This window comes from Triticum aestivum, chromosome 3B (assembly GCF_018294505.1).
Source record: "Triticum aestivum cultivar Chinese Spring chromosome 3B, IWGSC CS RefSeq v2.1, whole genome shotgun sequence".
NCBI lineage: Eukaryota > Viridiplantae > Streptophyta > Magnoliopsida > Poales > Poaceae > Triticum > Triticum aestivum.
In genome coordinates this window covers 427,071,803-427,091,513 of record NC_057801.1, presented here as the reverse complement: position 1 = coordinate 427,091,513, position 19,711 = coordinate 427,071,803, and the positions used below count along the sequence as shown (strand labels likewise).

The 19,711-nt window shown below is 49.1% G+C and overlaps 1 protein-coding gene across 1 annotated transcript; it reads left to right on the top strand.

Annotated features, from left to right (window-relative positions):
* The first annotated feature begins 8,921 nt into the window (after positions 1 to 8,921).
* LOC123065452 (cytochrome P450 72A397) lies at positions 8,922 to 11,615 on the top strand. The gene is made up of 4 exons (XM_044488724.1): positions 8,922 to 9,449; positions 9,556 to 9,800; positions 10,567 to 10,951; positions 11,035 to 11,615. The coding sequence occupies exons 1-4, from the start codon at positions 8,922 to 8,924 to the stop codon at positions 11,458 to 11,460; spliced, it is 1,584 nt and encodes a 527-aa protein (XP_044344659.1). The 3' UTR covers positions 11,461 to 11,615.
* The last annotated feature ends 8,096 nt before the right edge of the window (positions 11,616 to 19,711 follow it).

The following is a 19,711-nucleotide window of genomic DNA, read 5'->3' as shown; positions in this document are numbered from 1 at the left end:
CACACATGAATTATTTAAGACAGATCTGTATATTTTGTAAGATGGATCATGCATTTGTGATAGATCCCTACATTAATTTTTGATATTCCATCCGTGATATGTAATGCATATGTGATTTAGATCCATCACCTAAATATTTAAAAGATTTTTTTAGACTTCTATATTTGCGTTGACTGATGATGATTATTTGTAACATTATTTATCGGTCTTCTTTATGTACAACAAGTTGGAATGAGTTGTTTTAATTGCCTAATTATGTTGTACTGGTAAGAATATTAATGATCAGCACTACTTTAGACCTACAAGACCTGCTAAATGTTTTCCTATCTTTCGATTAAGTAGGAATAAGTTGAACTCCTAACTAAGTGTCGAAAGTTGGGCAAACATTTTTGGGTACGACATAAGATCCATAATACTTCGTGAGGTCAACTTGTAATTGTTTTGTAATAGATTTCTATTAATCGTTGTGCACCGCCGATGATGAAAAGTTGATAACCAGTAGCTCTATATATTTCAGTAGTTGTGCACCGCAGATGGGCAGTTCCGAGTCATTGTTACATTTTTGTTGAGACTTTTTTAAGTTCTCACATTCGAGTTGCTCTCCCGACTAACATGAATAGGCCGGTTTCAAACAATTCGCACGAATCATCAGTGGCTCTTCATTCTTTTAAATATGAATAACATAAAGTTGTTCCAAGTTAATTAAAAGTACGTCAGGCTGGGTACTTACGGTACTGGTTGTGGATTAATTCTTTTTAATATAGAACGAACGCACAACCCCCGTGTCGTCCTCCCCCTGGGGCGACTCGGGCGGAGCCCGAAACCTAGCCACCGCCGCCAAGTCCCTCCTCCTCTCCCTCCGCCCGGGGGCCGACGGCAGTGGCGGAGGATCTCCTCTCTCGTGCGTCTCCGGGGTGGGGCGGACCCCAAGGCGTGTGGTGGCACGACCGATCTGGGATCTGCGGCGCGGCCGATGGCTGCAGGCGGCGGGAGGCCGGCCCGTCCTCGGACAGCGACGGCTTGGCGCGGCGGAGACCAGGGTTGCGGGCGCTGCAGATGGCCCTTCGGGCGGCAGCGGCCGGCTTGGCTGCGGTGGCGTGCATGCTGCCTTCAGATCGGCGACAGCGGCGTCGAGGGCCTGGTGGTCTCATCGACGGCACCTCCAATCAGATCTGTTCTGACTGGTGCAGCCGGCGGTGGTGGTCATCTCTTTCGTCAGAGGTGGTCGGCCTGAGGCTGGGTGTTCGGATCTCGGGATCCGTCATCTGGCACCAGCTGTGAGTCGGGGAGACGTAGTTGCCGGTGAAAACCGAGCCGACGGCACGCAATGGCGGCGTTCCATGTCGTTACCTTGATGAAGGCATCGTCATGTGACTACCGTCGACCTACTCGTATTGCTCCGGGGGAAACCCTAGGATCTGGTGTTCCAGACCAGACGATGGCGGCACTGCGGTGTCGTTCTCTCTTGGGAGCATCGTTTTGTGGAGCAGCGCTGGAAGTCAGAGGTAGGAGGTGGAGCGGCTTCGTCTTGCACGGAGCTTCGGTGGAGATGTCAAGTCATGCCTGACCGACAGGTGCTACGCTTGGTCATGCCTGGTCGGCAGGTGCTACGCACGACAGATCCACCAAGGGCTTCAAGCTGTGTCGGCTGGTGGTACTTGGCAGCATGGCGCTGAGGTGTATCAGTGGCGACCGCGACGTGTTCAGCTGTTTGCGCGCAGGGAGGAGGTGTCGTTGGGCGCCGTGGTGACGTCGACGATAGTTGGACTTAGCAAGGTTGATGCATCAGTACAGTTCTAAAGATGGAGCGGCGACAGTTGGCGGCGGCGGCCTCTGCGAGCACGCCGGACCAGTGTGTGCCCCAGACCCAGCAAGTGGCTAGGTTAGGGTCTCAGGTCTTAGATGTTAGGCTTGGCTGCGATGTCTGTTTGGTATTAGGCCCAGGCTATCTGCGCCCCTTCATCAACTCGATAGGTGTAGCGATAGTTTGTTGCTTAGACGGCGGCTTTAGTCTTACTGTTTTATGACTTTGTAATGTCCTGTGAGAATAATTAATAAAGTGGCCGTATGCATCGCCCAGATACAAAGGCCGGGGCTAAAAAAAGTTAATTAACTATGTTTAGAAGAACCATGAGTCTCTTACGATCCGAGCGACTGTGGCAACGGCAAGTTCAGGTGGGTGCAGCGAGATGGGTACAGTGGCTGAGCAAATATAGTTCGCAGCCATGCGTGACGACTATATTTGGTCCGAATGAATGCATTTTAGGGAGTCAATTATTTTAAAGGATTATATCTTTTCTGAACCACGCATCGCCCCTTTTCATTACTTGCATAATGGAAATACATCAGTTCTAGCCCATTCCGTCTCGGAAAAAAAAATTCTGACCCAGCACAACAACAAAGAAAACGGGAAAGAGAAGAGCGAGCTCAGCACCACTGGGGTACCAGTGTGAGGCCAACTCCACCGTACGATCCCAAACGGACGTTTGATTTGACCGGATTTTGTCCCTTTGGGCGGCGATGGGTTCGTCCGTATCCGGTCTTGTCCGTTGGATCGTGCGTGCGCCCACCGCGCGGCCGCACCCCAAATCACGTCCGCGTTGGATATGATTTAAAAAAACAGAAAAAGTAAATAAAATGGCTAAAATAAATAAATAAGCGCAGTTTGAAAAACATAAGGTTAGGGGGGTTACAGCCACAAAACGGCCCAGTTTAGCAGTTCACTTAACGGCCCAGTGCCATAATTAACATAAAAAGAAAATAAAAAATGCCTCCGCGCGCTCCTGCCGCGCCCATCGATGCCATGGCCCTCGCCGTCTTCAGTGGCCGCCGGTGTTGTCGTTGTCGGTTCGTCGTCGCTGACGAGATCGACATAGGCCGGCGGCGTCCAGAGGTGGGACGGCGGCGTGTGGTACACGGGGGCGGCCTGGAAGGCCGGAGGTGCCTGCACCACCTCCTCCCGTGGCGAGGCCTCCCGCTCCGATGACCGCGGCGGCGTGGGGCACCAGTTCACTGTGACGCCCGGATAATTAAGCTACAGTAATTTCCCCTGCTAATGATGCAACGTCATCATGATTACTGTTGTTAAACTCGCAATGGTTCGAATCCGGTCCAATTTCAATTTTAAATTAAAGTAAAAAAAAGCTTTCACATGTCTAAAATAAATTGTTCATCATGTGGCAATTTTTCCAGTTGTTAATATTCGTGGTGAACCAACAATTTGCAAAGTGGCTCGATGCCTTAGTCTAAATAAAACAGAAAATGTAAAAAAATTAAAGAATAGAAATTGCAAGATTAAAAAAAGGGGAGAAAGGCCTCCCCTGACCCCTGGGCCTCGGCCCATCTCATTGAGCCGGCCCGACCCAACTCCCCCTCGGTCGCCTTCCACCTCGCTACAGGCTTCGTCAGCTCCCCCCACCAGATATTTTAACCACTCCCTCGCTCTCTCCGCCTCTCCCCTCCTCAGACCCCCTTCGCCGAACAACACCATCGCCATCACCGAGCTTGTTCTCGCGGCCACCGCGCCCTTCGCGCGGCTTCTCCGTGCCCGTCCGCCTCGCCGCAGACCGCCTCGTCCACTGGTGCAACCCGTTGGAGACGGGGAGCACTGCAGCGCCGGAACGCCGTCGTCGTCCTCCTCGGACCACCGCGGCTCCGCCACCCCGATCCGTCCTCTGCGCTCCTAAGCCCTCGCCGAGCCACCCGTGAGCTCCCCGGTGAGCACCGCGTCCTTCCCCTCTCTTTCCCGCTCGCATCCGTGCCCGTAGATGCATCGCCGTCGCGACTGAAGCGCGTCGTCGCTCGCTACCGCGACCCCGTGCCCGCACTCGCCTCGCTCTCTGCGTCCTGCTCGCGTCGCTGGGCCCCTGTCCTCGCGCCCACGGACGCGTCCGGCTGGGCGCGGCCGCGTTCCCCCGCACACACCCAACCCCCGCGGCGAGCCCGACCGCGGCCTCCGCTCGCTCGCCGCCATCCCGTACCGCTGTTGCTGCCCCGCTCGGCGTCGACGCCTCGCACTCACGCCGCTCGCGACCAACGCGCCCGCCGCTCCCTTCTACACGCCATCCCCGCTCGCCCCTGTCCGTCGCGGGCGCAACCCGCCTGCCGACGCTGCTGTCGGCCGCTGCTGCTTCGTATTGCTGTCGCTACTGCCTCCTGTTGCTTGCTTTTACTATGCTGATGCTTTGCTTGCTACCGCCGTCGCTCGTTGTCGTTGCTACCTGCTGCTACTACCTCAACGCCCCTGCCGCTGCTGATGCTCGTTGACTGCTGCTGCTCTTGCTTCCTACTGCTGCTTATTGCTGCTGTACCCGCTAGTTGCCGCCGCTGCTGCTCCGTGCTTATGCCGCTGCTCGGTTGCTGGTGCTACTGCAGCCTGCTACCTTCGGCTGCGGCTGCTACGCCATGGCCAAGGCCTTGGTATGTGTGAGTGTTCTGTGTGTGTATGCAGCGTGGTGTGTGTGAGTGTGCTATGTGAGTGCACGTGTGTGTGAGTGTGTGTGGTGCTGGCCCAAACTAGTTTAGGTCGGTTTAGCTAGATTAGTTCTAGGATTAATTCTGCTGTTTAGATAGTATCAGTTTAGTGCTAGATTAGCCTAATAGCTTATGACATGTGGCCCTTTGTTTTAAATTAGTTTAGTTAATTCTCTTTTTGCACAAGGGCAAATGACAAATGGGCCCCGCTTTGACCCTGTTGACTGGTCAACCCTGACTGGTCAACTATTGACTTTGACCCAGGCCCCACTGTCATACACATGGCTAGCCCAAAGTAGGTGTAAAAGGGATTATGCCTTTTTAGTATAAACGAATTAGATTAATAAAAGAAATGTAGACAATGCTTAAAACTTTGATCATTCATAGAAAGACAATGGTAACTCGGATGAAAATACTTTGTACGTGAAAGTTGCTCAGAAGGACGAGACGAATCTGAATACGCAGTCCGTTCGTCTGCCACACGTCCCTAGCATAGCGAACACGTAACTTTCCCCTCCGGTTCATCTGTCCGAAAACATCAAACACCGGGGATACTTTCTCGGATGTTTCCCCCTTTCACCAGTATCGCTTACTACCGCGTTAGGTCACCCCTAGCACCGCGTATTGCCATGTTACGCTTTGTGATGATTTGATTGCTCTGTTATTTATTGTGTTCTCCCTCTTCTCTTCGGTAGACCTCGAGACCGATGCTGCCGCTATGATCGACTACGTCGACGACGACCCCTTCTTGCCAAAGCAACCAGGCAAGCCCCCCCTTTGATCATCCCGATATCGCTCATTCCATTCTCTCATGCTTGCATTAGATTTTGCTATTGTTATTGTTTGCTCCTATTCTGATGCATAGCCTGCTTTTGTAACATGCTTATTGTTATCTTACCTGCTTATCCTAAACTGCTTAGTATAGGTTAATTAGTGATCCATCAGTGACCCCCACCTTGTCCTTGTTGCCCCTGCTTCATCATTGAAGACCCGATCAACGGGATTGAAGACCAGGCCACGGCACCGCACATCACTTTCCCCTTAGTTGCTCGACACTGCTGGGTAACTATCGAGTGCCGAGGGTGAGACCTCTACAGCACTTTTGATGTTAACCATGTAGTGTAGCTATTCGGTTGTGGTCATCGAGGATGATTCCGCCTTAACCACTTCCGATACGACTCTGTCGTGCAACCCCTCAAGTGTGAACCTTGGGGGTGATTCCTCTTACGTTCATCTTGATGATTACATCGAGTGGAATTCACCGGGGGTGATTCCTCGGGTTTTCTCCTTGATGTTTAGACACACAGTTACTATGATTACTATGACTTTACACTAAACCATGTTACTAAAGACGGGTCGACCCTGAGGGGTACCCGCGCGAGCATAATTGCGAGTGATGTGGAGTCGGGTTGACCTGGAAGGTGCCCGAGAGATAATTACGAGGCGTGGCCGGGCATTCTTAGCCCTTGCTGCAAGTGCTCGAGACGGGGCAACGAGGTCACATCTTTCGTGAGTCTCTGCTTGTTACCGCGCGTTCCTAATCCACTATGATTTGGATATTTGATCCGAGGGGTCTCTGGCCTGATAGCACTAACCATCACGTGGGCATAGTATGGGCGTTTTGCGTCATAGGTTGGACTGGTAAGCACCTGCCTTTTTTAAGGAGGTAGCTAGGTCTGCTCACCGGCCGCGTACGCAACGTGCAGGAATTTTCGGGGAGATGGCCCATGACCCCTGGGGGCATAGGTTTAGTCCGGCGTGCTGATCTCTCTATTAAGCCTAGGTCGGGTTGCGGCGTATTGTTTGGCCGAGGCTGGGCATGACCCAGGAAAGTGTGTCCGGCCGGAGTTAATCGAGCGTGGTGGGTAAGTTGGTGCACCCCTGTAGGGAAGAAAACATCTATCAATAGCCTATCCTATGGTAACGGACACTTGGAGTTGTATCCCGATCGATACAATTAGAACTGGATACTTGTGATGAGAATTGGATTGTGATGACAATTGGATAGTATGGCTCTGGGATTGCTTTCTCACAGGGAGTCGAGAAAGGATCTCTGGCCGAGGTTGACAACACTACTACTACTTTACTTTATGCTACTCTACTTCCTCCTGTTTGCTGCAAGATGGTGGTTTCCAGAAGATGCTAGTCTTCGATAGGACTAGGCCTTCTCTTTATTCTAGCATTTCTGCAGCCCAGTCCACATATACAGTCTTCCTTTGATAATGTTGCATATGTAGTGTAGATCCTTGCTTGCGAGTACTTTGGATGAGTACGCAAGGTTGCTTTGCTCCCTCTTTTCCCCCTTTTCCATTCTTCTCGGACGACGCAACCAGATGACGAAGTCCAGGAGCCAGATGAAACCTTTGACGACTGCTACTACCCCGAGGGTGCCTACTACCACGTGACGGACGCCGACGACCAGGAGTAGTTAGGAGGCTCCTAGGCAGGAGGCCTTGCCTTTTCGATCGATGTTGCTTTTGTGCTAGCCTTCTTAAGGCATACTTGTTTAACTCATGTCTGTACTCAGATATTGTTGCTTCCGCTGACTCGTTTGTATTCGAGCTGATGTATTCGAGCCCTCGAGGCTCCTGGCTTGTAATATAAAGTTTGTATTATTTTAATTTGTGTCTAGAGTTGTGTTGTGATATCTTCCCGTGGGTCCTTGATCTTGATCGTACACATTTGCGTGCATGATTAGTGTATGATTGAATCAAGGGCGTCACATTCACACCCCCCACGGCGTCGGGCATCTCCGGCGCGGTGCACGACCAGCTCCATTGCTGGCCCACCAGGCCGGGGTGGAACGTGGCCACCGGCTCCTCCTTCGCCTTTTCCCTCCTCTCCTCCTCCTTGATGGCCACCATCTCCAGCTCGGGGAAGGCGACGTCACCGGCGGCAGAGAGTGCCAACGCCTCCTCCAAGCTGTCCCATTGGCGCTCGTCGTGCGTGTTCATGGAGTCCTCCATGACATGCTGCATGAGCCGGGCCTCCTCCTCCGCTGTCATGCGAGGAGGTGGAGGTGGAGGTGGTGACGGAGACGGGGAAGGCGACGACGTGGGTGTGAGGCCGCGCACCCGCGTACGCCCGCGCACCTCTCGACGTGGCCGTCGCGGCCCCGACACCGTGCCGACGAAGTAGGACGCGCGGCGCGTGTCGTGCTTGTCCTGGAGCCACGTGTCCCAGAGCACGGAATCGGGGGTGTACCTGTCGTCGTAGTACAGGTCGTCGGGGAGGAGGCGGCGACGACGCTCGATCTCATCGCGGCGCGCACGGCCGCCCATCGGCACCAGCGGGATCAGGACCCAGTCGGCGCTGAGGTGCCAGTTGTTGGAGGGGGGGGGGGGTGGACGTCACTCCACGGGACCGGCGTCCTCGTCTCCCAGTAGCGTCGGCACACGTCCGCGCTGAGGTACTGCCGTCGCGCTCACCGGCGGGCCTAGGGGCGATGGTGAAGGGGGCCGGCGCGGGGGCTCGACGGGAGGAGCGCGGCGGTGACGCGGGCTCCTCCTTCTTCACGGAGCCGCGGCGGCGGTCCGAGGAGGATCCGGCCTCGCGGTCGTGCTTTCCCTTGCGGCCATAGTTCCATAGCTCTGCGGCCGGCCGGCGAGTTCGAGGACGGGGAGCGGCTAGGGTTTGGGCGTGTCGGCTTTCGAGGGGGCAGAGAGGGGCCAGAGTGGGAACTGATGAGGACGACGACCGGTCCACGGATCCCATTTAAGAAGGACGGCGACCATTCAATGGCCGGATGACAGGTGGGGCCACCTGCCTGTGCGCATTGATGTTGACAGATGGGAGGTAGGTGGCCGACTGCCACGCGGCCCCGACGCGGACGAGCGCACATCCGTTTGCCGTCCGCCGCGATTCAAACCAGGCGCGAGTTTGCGCTCGAAATGGGTCGATCCGGATACAAAACGGATAAGATGGGTCAGGGCCGTCGCGCGCTGGGCCACCCGGTTCGTTCCATTTACCCCAAACAAACGGGGCCGAACAAAATGGGGTCGCGCGGTGGAGTTGGCCCGAATGCAGGTCATGGACACATCCACTACGGGAGATATGTTTCAGTGATCCGCTAGCTAATGCTTAACTCTATCAACTCATCTTAAAAAAAAATGAGACCAACTTATCAAATATAGATTTGCTAGAGATCCCCTTATTATACATCCAGTGGTATTGTCCTTGTCTTGGCAGACCGTTGACTGGCCCTTGAGGCCATGAGTGCCCATGCCGCGTCACCGCGCTCACTTTAATTTAACTAATAATAATCAGATCTCCATCTCAGTTTCTTTTCTGCCAAGTTCCTTCGGAGAGAGGCATGGACCAGAGTTCCCCACAGCCATGATTTCTCTCCATATATATTGTGATGCATTCATCTCTACCATACTCATTCAATCGAATCAGTCATCCAACCAATCTTCCCCCAATCAAGAGAGAGAGAGAGAGAGAGAGACATGGTTCTTAGAGCGTTGATTAGTCCAGCTTTAGTGCAATGGAGCTTCCTGGTATGCGGCAGCCTGGGCTTTGTGCTTCTCTGGCAAGCTGCCAAGCTAATAGACCGGCTGTGGTGGCACCCGCGGCGGCTGGAGCGGGCACTGCGCGCCGAGGGTCTCCGCGGCACCTCGTACCGCTTCCTCGTCGGCGACGTCATTGACTATGAGCGGCGGAGCAAGGAGGCGCGTTCAAGGTCGATGCCGCTGCGCTGCCACAACATAGCCCCTCTCGTCGCGCCGCTGCTCCACGACATTGTCCGGGAGCACGGCAAGGCGTGCATATGTTGGTTTGGTCCGTACCCCAAGGTGACCATCAGCGACCCTGAGCAGACCAAGGAGGTGATGTCCAACAAGTTCGGCCACTTCGAGAAGCTCAAGTTTCCGGCGCTGTCCAGGCTGCTCGCCGGAGGCGTGGCGACGTACGAGGGCGAGCAATGGGTCAAGCACAGGAGGATCCTCAACCCTGCATTCCATCTCGAGAAGCTTAAGGTACGTGCACTGCTCCTAATTTTTTATTGTTCCATGTGTAGTAGTACTTCAATCAAATGCTGGCGAAATTATAAATTTAATGGAATCGTGTGTATTAAATTTGCAGCTCATGATGCCAGCGTTTTCTACTTGCTGCCAAGAACTTGTGAGCAGATGGACGCAATCTCTTGGTTCTGATGGTACATATGAGGTGGATGTATGTCCGGAGTTCCAGAGACTCACTGGAGATGTCATTTCTCGCACCGCATTTGGCAGTAACTACGCTGAAGGTGCCAGGATATTCCAGTTGCAGTCCGAGCAAACTGCACGCATCCTGGCCAGGGTTAAGAAGATTATCATTCCCGGCTACTTGTGAGTACTCTTTACTACGTAATCATCTTTCCGGCTAATATTTGTGTCTACGGCATACTCTATCTGTTTTCTTTGTGTTATGGTACACGAGCTCAAGTTCCAAAATACAAACTTTCTACCCCAAAACTATTCTGCCAATATTTATTAAAAAAAAAACATGGCCTAGCAAATCGGCTTACCCAAAATGACTTATGCATAGCTGGTCCTGATTAATAAACCAACATCAATCATAGGGATCATGCTGATCTTTAATATTTAAATAGCTAGCCCCCACTAATATATTTGTTTCAACATACGAGCATGACACCTAAGCATGCAACATGCATGAAAATGACCCACCTTAACATGCAACCATTCAAATCAAAAGGTCCACCTCAACATGGGAACATGCATGATAATTTACATTCTTTTATTCTATTTATATATAATAAATATTTTACAACTATAGAGTAGAGACACAACAAATCATATGTATTTTTAATTTTAGTTTCTATATTACTATTTCAAATGTTCATGTCCCATAAAACTAAATATTATTCAAATATATTGCAAAATATTTCCACTGCAACGTGTGTGTGTGTGTGTGTGTGGTGGTGGTGGGGGGGGGGGGTCCAGTTTAGACTAACACCAGAGACCATGTTTTGTCAATTCGCGTTATATTATATTATGCGTATCACGAGATTTAGTAGCGCATAGACAAATTAATTAATTAAGTATAGTTAGTTTGTACGTGCTAATAGTAATTTGTTGGGGTGTCATTTTTCAGGTCCTTGCCAACCAGAAACAATAGAAGGATGAGTGAAATTAATAACGAAATTGAATCAATTCTGCTCAATCTAATCGGAGAAAGAATGCAAGCTATGCAAGAAGGAGAAAATACCAAAAATGACTTGCTCGGTTTGATGCTTGAGTCCAACATGAGGGGCACAGATGAGAATGGCCAATGCATCTCAGGAATGACTATTGATGAGGTCGTGGAGGAATGCAAGTTGTTCTATTTTGCAGGAACAGAAACAACATCAATATTACTCACATGGACAATGGTCATACTAAGTATGCACCCCGAGTGGCAAGATCGTGCAAGGGAGGAGGTCCTCGGCCTATTTGGAAAGAATAAAATTGAGTACGAAGGCTTTGGCCGGCTAAAAACGGTGAGTAGTGTTTTATTTACTTGATTTCGTTGTTCTTATGAAATATATATTCGGAAGCATAAGTTGTTTTGTCTACAGTGTAGGTGACCATGATTCTTTATGAGGTGCTCCGATTATACCCACCGGCTGTCGCTTTCATCCGAAAAACATACAACGAAATGGAGATTGGAGGTATCACATACCCTGCTGGTGTGCTCATCGAGCTTCCTGTGTTGTTAATGCACCATGACCTAGACATATGGGGAAGCGACGTGCATGAGTTCAAACCGGAGAGGTTTGCCGACGGGATATCCAAGGCATCCAAGAATCCATGTGCGTTCCTACCATTTGGTTGGGGGCCACGTATTTGCATTGGCCAACAGTTTGCAATGCTTGAGGCCAAGATTTCCTTGTGCATGATCCTTCAATGCTTTGAGTTCGAGCTTGCGCCGTCATACACTCATGCTCTAGATAACACGAAAATGCTACTTCCTATGCATGGTGCGCAAATTAAGCTCAGGGTAATTTAATCGTTACACACGAAAGTATGCATGTTCACTATTTACCGTCATCTGGCTCATTATGTAATCAGGCATAAAATTACGACAAGGATGGGCCTTTTCATATGACCCTTCCATTTTATTCTCGTAGACAGAGACTGCCACATCTGACCTCTGTCACATGGTGCCACTTCATCTCAACTATTGTTTCAAGAATCTTATAAATTAGTTGCACCAATCTTCCCTTTAATGCGGTGAGCTCCAATGCTTTATTCTCAAAATAATAGGCTCTCTATAGAAAACCAAAGCGTGAACAAATATCAATCTTTAATTTAATTATTACTGCTATGGTTCAGAATTGATGTTTTTTCATGTATGATTATATTATGAAAGAAGTATGTGTTTTGGTCCCCACAACTATTGTCAACCACTACTGGAATTGTTGCAATTGTCGAATTCCTAGGGAGCTCAGCAAAGCCCAGAAAAAACTCGGCATTGTGTTTGCCAAGTTTCATTCTCGGTAAACAACACTCGGCTGAACAAGGGTCGGCAATCATTAACTTTGCCGAGTTTCTATTATCGGGCACTCACCAAACATTTAAAAATCCATTGCCGAGTTTCAAAAACGAGAACTCGGCAAAGTACCATGTTTGGTGAAACGATCATTAATGGCGGTGCCATGTGGCTAGCAACCTTTGTCGAGCGTGGAACTTGGCAGTCCAATGATGACTAGGGGTAATATGTGTGGCACATTTTCTGTCGAGTTCCCTTTTGCTGAAACTCGTCATACCTTTGACGACTGTGAAACTCGGCAGACCTTCGACAAGTATGTGCGGGCCACGTGTCATATGTGCTTGCTTAGTCTTTTCTTTGCCGAGCTCCGCACTCAACAAAGCCAGCCTGGTGATGCTAGTTGATGAGTTGGTTTTGTTTTGCCCATAGAGTATATCCTGGTGCTAAAACCCATCACATCATGTATGGCCGATAATTCTTTGGGGTAAACATTCTTGGTTCGGTTGCCTCGGAAAAAATCATTAATGACATTTTTTTGCTAAGTACACATGAAGACACAAACAAAGTTAATGAGTGATATTATGTTCATCCCCTATTTTACAAAAAAAAGTCTCACAAAAAATTATTTTATTTCGAATAAATAACAAGAGGGGCCAAACTCTCAAACCTTGAAAAACTTTGAATCCTCTAGCTTAAAGGTGGCCAGTTGGAAGATGTTCATCCTCGTCGATGAAGACGACGGAGCTACGCCGCCCGTTGTTTTCCATGGAGAAAGGTGGTCGATGGACGACCTCCACATCAGTGGAGCTACGCTGCCCCATGATTTTCTTGAACAATGATGGTAGATGGGAGGTCTTTTTTGATTCGTCGATGAATTTTCTGGTCAAAGCGAGGCCAATCCCATGGACTGGGACGGTCTCGTGAAGGAGGAATCCGATGAGGAGGAGCTTGCACTCTGGATCGCAATCCAGTGCTCGCACGTGAACACCGACGAGAGCCCGAGCTCTGTCGCATTCGCAACAAGCTCCTTCATGCCCGACGGCCAAATGTTGGCTGCACCCGCCCTTCTAGCTCCACGACGCTCTATATATGGAGCAGGGTCTCCGCTTCCCCTCCGATTTCAGCCCGCCCAGGCAGTGGTAGGCGCTCGTGTTGGGGAACGTTGCAGAAAATTAAAATTTTTCCTACGGTTTCATCAAGATCCATCTATGAGTTCATCTAAGCAACGAGTCAAGGGAGAGAGTTTGCATCTACATACCACTTGTAGATCACGAGCGGAAGCTAGCCAAGGGGATGGTGATGATGGAGTCGTACTCGAACGTGATTCGGATCACCGATGTCCAAGTGCTGAATGGACAGCACCTCCGCGTTCAACACACGTACGGGACGGGAGACGTCTCCTCCTTCTTGATCCAGCAAGGGGGAAGGAGAGGTTGAGGAAGATTGCTCCAACGGCAGCACGACGGCGTGGTGTAGTTGGTGCAGCAGTACTCCGACAGGGCTTCGCCAAGCATATACGGAGGAGGAGAGGTGTTGGGGAGGGGAGGGGCTGCGCCTTGGCTTGTGTTAAGCTCCCATGCGCCTCCCCACTATATATAGGGGTGGAGGGGCTGGTTTCTTGCCCTCCAAGTCCATTGGGGCGTTGGCCAAGGTGGGAGGAAAGAAATCCCATCATTTCCTTCCCCACCGATTGTTATCCCCCCTTTTTAGGGATCTTGATCTTATCCCTTCGGGATATGATCTTATTCCTTCTAAGGGGGGATCTTGGTGCGCCTTGACCAGGGGTGTGGGGCCTTTCCCCCACTACTCACGTTCATGTGGGTCCCCCCATGCAGGTGGGCCCCACTCCGGAACCTTCTAGAACCTTCCCGGTACAATACCGAAAAATCCCGAACATTTTCCGGTGGCCAAAATAGGACTTCCCATATATAAATCTTTACCTCCGGACCATTCCGGAACTCCTCGTGACGTCCGGGATCTCATCCGGGACTCCGAACAACATTCGGTAACCACATACAAACTTCCTTTATAACCCTAGCGTCATCGAACCTTAAGTGTGTAGACCCTACGGGTTCGGGAGACATGTAGACATGACCGAGACGTTCTCCGGTCAATAACCAACAGCGGGATCTGGATACCCATGTTGGCTCCCACATGCTTCTCGATGTTGTCATCGGATGAACCACGATGTCGAGGATTCGATCAAACCCTGTATACAATTCCCTTTGTCAATCGGTACGTTACTTGCCCGAGACTCGATCGTCGGTATCCCAATACCTTGTTCAGTCTCGTTACCGGCAAGTCACTTTACTCGTACCGTAATGCATGATCTCGTGGCCAACACTTTGGTCACCTTGAGCTCATTATGATGATGCATTACCGAGTGGGCCCAGAGATACCTCTCCGTCATACGGAGTGACAAATCCCAGTCTCGATCCGTGTCAACCCAACAGCTACTTTCGGAGATACCTGTAATGCACCTTTATAGTCACCCAGTTACGTTGTGACGTTTGATACACCCAAGGCACTCCTACGGTATCCGGGAGTTACACGATCTCATGGTCTAAGGAAGAGATACTTGACATTGGCAAAGCTCTAGCAAACGAACTAAACGACCTTTGTGCTATGCTTAGGATTGGGTCTTGTCCATCACATCATTCTCCTAATGATGTGATCCCGTTATCAACGACATCCAATGTCCATAGCCAGGAAATCATGACTATCTGTTGATCACAACGAGCTAGTCAACTAGAGGCTCACTAGGGACATATTGAGGTCTATGTATTCACACGTGTATTACGATTTCCGGATAATACAGTTATAGCATGAATAAAAGACAATTATCATGAACAATGAAATATAATAATACTTTTATTATTGCCTCTAGGGCATATTTCCAACAGTCTCCCACTTGCACTAGAGTCACCAATCTAGTTACATTGTGATGAATCGAACACCCATAGAGTTCTGGTGTTGATCATGTTTAGCTCGCGAGAGAGGTTTAGTCAACGGATCTGCGACATTCAGATCCGTATGTACTTTGCAAATTTCTATGTCTCCATCTTGAACATTTTCACGGATGGAGTTGAAACGACGCTTGATGTGCCTGGTCTTCTTGTGAAACCTGGGCTCCTTGGCAAGGGCAATAGCTCCAGTGTTGTCACAGAAGAGTTTGATTGGCCCCGACGCATTGGGTATGACTCCTAGGTCGGTGATGAACTCCTTCACCCAAATCGCTTCATGCGCTGCCTCCGAGGCTGCCATGTACTCCGCTTCACACGTAGATCCCGCCACGACGCTCTGCTTGCAGCTGCACCAGCTTACTGCTCCACCATTCAACATATACACGTATCCGGTTTGTGACTTAGAGTCATCCGGATCTGAGTCGAAGCTAGCGTCGACGTAACCCTTTACGACAAGCTCTTCGTCTCCTCCATAAACGAGAAACATGTCCTTTGTCCTTTTCAGGTACTTCAGGATATTCTTGACTGCTGTCCAGTGTTCCTTGCCGGGATTACTTTGGTATCTAGCTACCAAACTCACGGCAAGGTTTACATCAGGTCTGGTACACAGCATGGCATACATAATAGATCCTATGGCTGAAGCATAGGGGATGACACTCATCTCTTCTTTATCTTTTGCCGTGGTCGGTGACTGAGCCGAGCTCAATCTCACACCTTGTAACATAGGCAAGAACCCCTTCTTGGACTGATCCATTTTGAACCTCTTCAAAATCTTATCAAGGTATGTGCTTTGTGAAAGACCTATGAGGCGTCTCGATCTATCTCTATAGATCTTGATGCCTAATATGTAAGCAGCTTCTCCAAGGTCCTTCATTGAAAAACACTTATTCAAGTAGGCCTTAATGCTGTCCAGAAATTCTATATTATTTCCCATCAAGAGTATGTCATCTACATATAATATGAGAAATGCTACAGAGCTCCCACTCACTTTCTTGTAAACGCAGGCTTCTCCATAAGTCTGCATAAACCCAAACGCTTTGATCATCTCATCAAAGCGAATATTCCAACTCCGAGATGCTTGCACCAGCCCATAAATGGATCGCTGGAGCTTGCATACTTTGTTAGCGTTCTTAGGATCGACAAAACCTTCCGGCTGCATCATATACAGTTCTTCCTTAAGATGCCCGTTAAGGAATGCTGTTTTGACGTCCATCTGCCATATCTCATAATCATAGTATGCGGCAATTGCTAACATGATTCGGACGGACTTTAGCTTCGCTACGGGAGAGAATGTCTCGTCGTAGTCAATCCCTTGAACCTGTCGATAACCCTTAGCGACAAGTCGAGCTTTATAGATGGTGACATTACCATCCGCGTCTGTCTTCTTCTTAAAGATCCATTTGTTTTCTATCGCTCGCCGATCATCGGGCAAGTCTGTCAAAGTCCATACTTTGTTTTCATACATGGATTCTATCTCGGATTTCATGGCTTCAAGCCATTTGTTGGAATCTGGGCCCGCCATCGCTTCTTCATAGTTCGAAGGTTCACCGTTGTCTAACAACATGATTTCCAGGACGGGGTTGCCGTACCACTCTGGTGCGGAACGTGTCCTTGTGGACCTACGAAGTTCAGTAGCAACTTGATCCGAAGTACCTTGATCATCATCATTGGTTTCCTCTTCAGTTGGTGTGGGCATCACAGGAACATTTTCCTGAGCTGCACCACTTTCCCGTTCGAGAGGTAGTACTTCATCGAGTTCTACTTTCCTCCCACTTACTTCTTTCGAGAGAAACTCTTTTTCCAGAAAGCATCCGTTCTTGGCAACAAAGATTTTGCCCTCGGATCTTAAGTAGAAGGTATACCCGACAGTTTCCTTAGGGTATCCTATGAAGACGCATTTTTCCGACTTGGGTTCGAGCTTTTCAGGTTGAAGTTTCTTGACATAAGCATCGCATCCCCAAACTTTTAGAAACGACAGCTTAGGTTTCTTCCCAAACCATAATTCATACGGTGTCGTCTCAACGGATTTAGACGGTGCCCTATTTAAAGTGAATGTAGCTGTCTCTAGAGCGTATCCCCAAAATGATAGCGGTAAATCAGTAAGAGACATCATAGACCGCACCATATCCAATAGAGTGCGATTACGACGTTCGGACACACCGTTTCGCTGAGGTGTTCCAGGCGGCGTGAGTTGTGAAACGATTCCACATTTCCTTAAGTGTGTGCCAAATTCGTGACTTAAATATTCTCCTCCACGATCTGATCGTAGGCACTTTATCTTTCGGTCACGTTGATTCTCCACCTCATTCTGAAATTCCTTGAACTTTTCAAAGGTCTCAGACTTGTGTTTCATTAAGTAGACATACCCATATCTACTTAAGTCATCAGTGAGAGTGAGAACATAACGATATCCTCCGCGAGCCTCAACGCTCATTGGACCGCACACATCGGTATGTATGATTTCCAATAAGTTGGTTGCTCGCTCCATTGTTCCGGAGAACGGAGTCTTGGTCATCTTGCCCATGAGGCATGGTTCGCACGTGTCAAACGATTCATAATCAAGAGACTCTAAAAGTCCATCGGCATGGAGCTTCTTCATGCGCTTGACACCAATGTGACCAAGGCGGCAGTGCCACAAGTATGTGGGACTATCGTTATCAACTTTACATCTTTTGGCATCTACACTATGAACATGTGTAATATTACGCTCGAGATTCATTAAGAATAAACCATTGACCATCGGAGCATGACCATAAAACATATCTCTCATATAAATCGAACAACCATTATTCTCAGACTTAAATGAGTAGCCATCTCGTATTAAACGAGATCCAGATACAATGTTCATGCTCAAACTTGGCACTAAATAACAATTATTAAGGTTCAAAACTAATCCCGTAGGTAAATGTAGAGGCAGCGTGCCGACGGCGATCACATCGACTCTGGAACCATTCCCGACGCGCATCGTCACCTCGTCCTTCGCCAGTCTCCGTTTATTCCGCAGCTCCTGCTGTGAGTTACAAATATGAGCAACGGCACCGGTATCAAATACCCAGGAGTTACTACGAGTACTGGTAAGGTACACATCAATTACATGTATATCAAATATACCTTTGGTTTTGCCGGCCTTCTTATCTGCTAAGTATTTGGGGCAGTTCCGCTTCCAGTGACCCTTCCCCTTGCAATAAAAGCACTCAGTCTCAGGCTTAGGTCCATTCTTTGACTTCTTCCCGGTAACTGGCTTACCAGGCGCGGCAACCTCCTTGCCGTCCTTCTTGAAGTTCTTCTTACCCTTGCCCTTCTTGAACTTAGTGGTCTTATTGACCATCAACACTTGATGTTCTTTCTTGATTTCAGCCTCTGCTGACTTCAGCATCGAGAACACTTCAGGAATGGTCTTTTCCATCCCCTGCATGTTGTAGTTCATCACAAAGCTCTTGTAGCTTGGTGGGAGCGACTGGAGGATTCTGTCAATGACCGCCTCATCTGGGAGGTTAATGTTCAGCTGGGTCATACGGTTGTGCAACCCAGACATCTTCAGGATGTGCTCACTGACAGAACTGTTTTCCTCCATCTTACAACTGTAGAACTTGTCGGAGACATCATATCTCTCGACCCGGGCATGAGCTTGGAAAACTAGTTTCAGCTCTTCGAACATCTCATATGCTCCGTGATGCTCAAAACGCTTTTGGAGCCCCGGTTCTAAGCTGTAAAGCATGCCGCACTGAACGAGGGAGTAATCATCAGCGCGAGTTTGCCAAGCATTCATAATGTCTTGGTTCTCTGGGACGGGAGCGTCACCTAGCGGTCCTTCTAGGACATATTGTTTCCTGGCAGCTATGAGGATGATCCTCAGGTTCCGGACCCAGTCCGTATAGTTGCTGCCATCATCTTTCAGCTTGGTTTTCTCTAGGAACGCGTTGAAGTTCATGTTGACATGAGCGTTGGCCATTTGATCTACAAGACATATTTGCAAAGGTTTTAGACTAAGTTCATGATAATTAAGTTCTAATCAAATTATGAACTCCCACTCAGATTAGACATCCCTTTAGTCATCTAAGTGTTACACGATCCGAGTCGACTAGGCCGTGTCCGATCATCACGTGAGACGGACTAGTCATCGTCGGTGAACATTCTCATGTTGATCGTATCTTCCATACGACTCGTGTTCGACCTTTCGGTCTCCGTGTTCCGAGGCCATGTCTGCACATGCTAGGCTCGTCAAGTTAACCCTAAGTGTTTTCGCTGTGTAAAACTGTCTTACACCCGTTGTATGTGAACGTAAGAATCCATCACACCCGATCATCACGTGGTGCTTAGAAGCGACGAACTGTAGCAACGGTGCACAGTTAGGGGAGAACACTTCTTGAAATTTTTGTAAGGGATCATCTTATTTACTACCGTCGTCCTAAGTAAACAAGATGCATAAACATAATAAACATCACATGCAATTATATAGTTGTGACATGATATGGCCAATATCATATAGCTCCATTGATCTTCATCTTCGGGGCTCCATGATCATCTTGTCACCGGCTTGACACCATGATCTCCATCATCGTGTCTTCATGAAGTTGTCACGCCAACGACTACTTCTACTTCTATGGCTAACGCGTTTAGCAATAAAGTAAAGTGAGTTACATGGCGTTCTTCAATGACACGCAGGTCATACAAAAAATAAAGACAACTCCTATGGCTCCTGCCGGTTGTCATACTCATCGACATGCAAGTCGTGAATCCTATTACAAAGAACATGATCTCATACATCACAATTCATCATTCATCACAACTTCTGGCCATATCAC

What these genes read in the sequence shown, in the direction of transcription:
- LOC123065452 (XM_044488724.1), top strand. Translation starts at nt 8,922, where the DNA reads ATGGTTCTTAGAGCGTTGATTAGTCCAGCTTTAGTGCAATGGAGCTTC. An exon ending in TCCATCTCGAGAAGCTTAAG is followed by an intron (nt 9,450 to 9,555) that starts GTACGTGCACTG and finishes TTAAATTTGCAG; the next exon opens with CTCATGATGCCAGCGTTTTC. An exon ending in GCTTTGGCCGGCTAAAAACG is followed by an intron (nt 10,952 to 11,034) that starts GTGAGTAGTGTT and finishes TCTACAGTGTAG; the next exon opens with GTGACCATGATTCTTTATGA.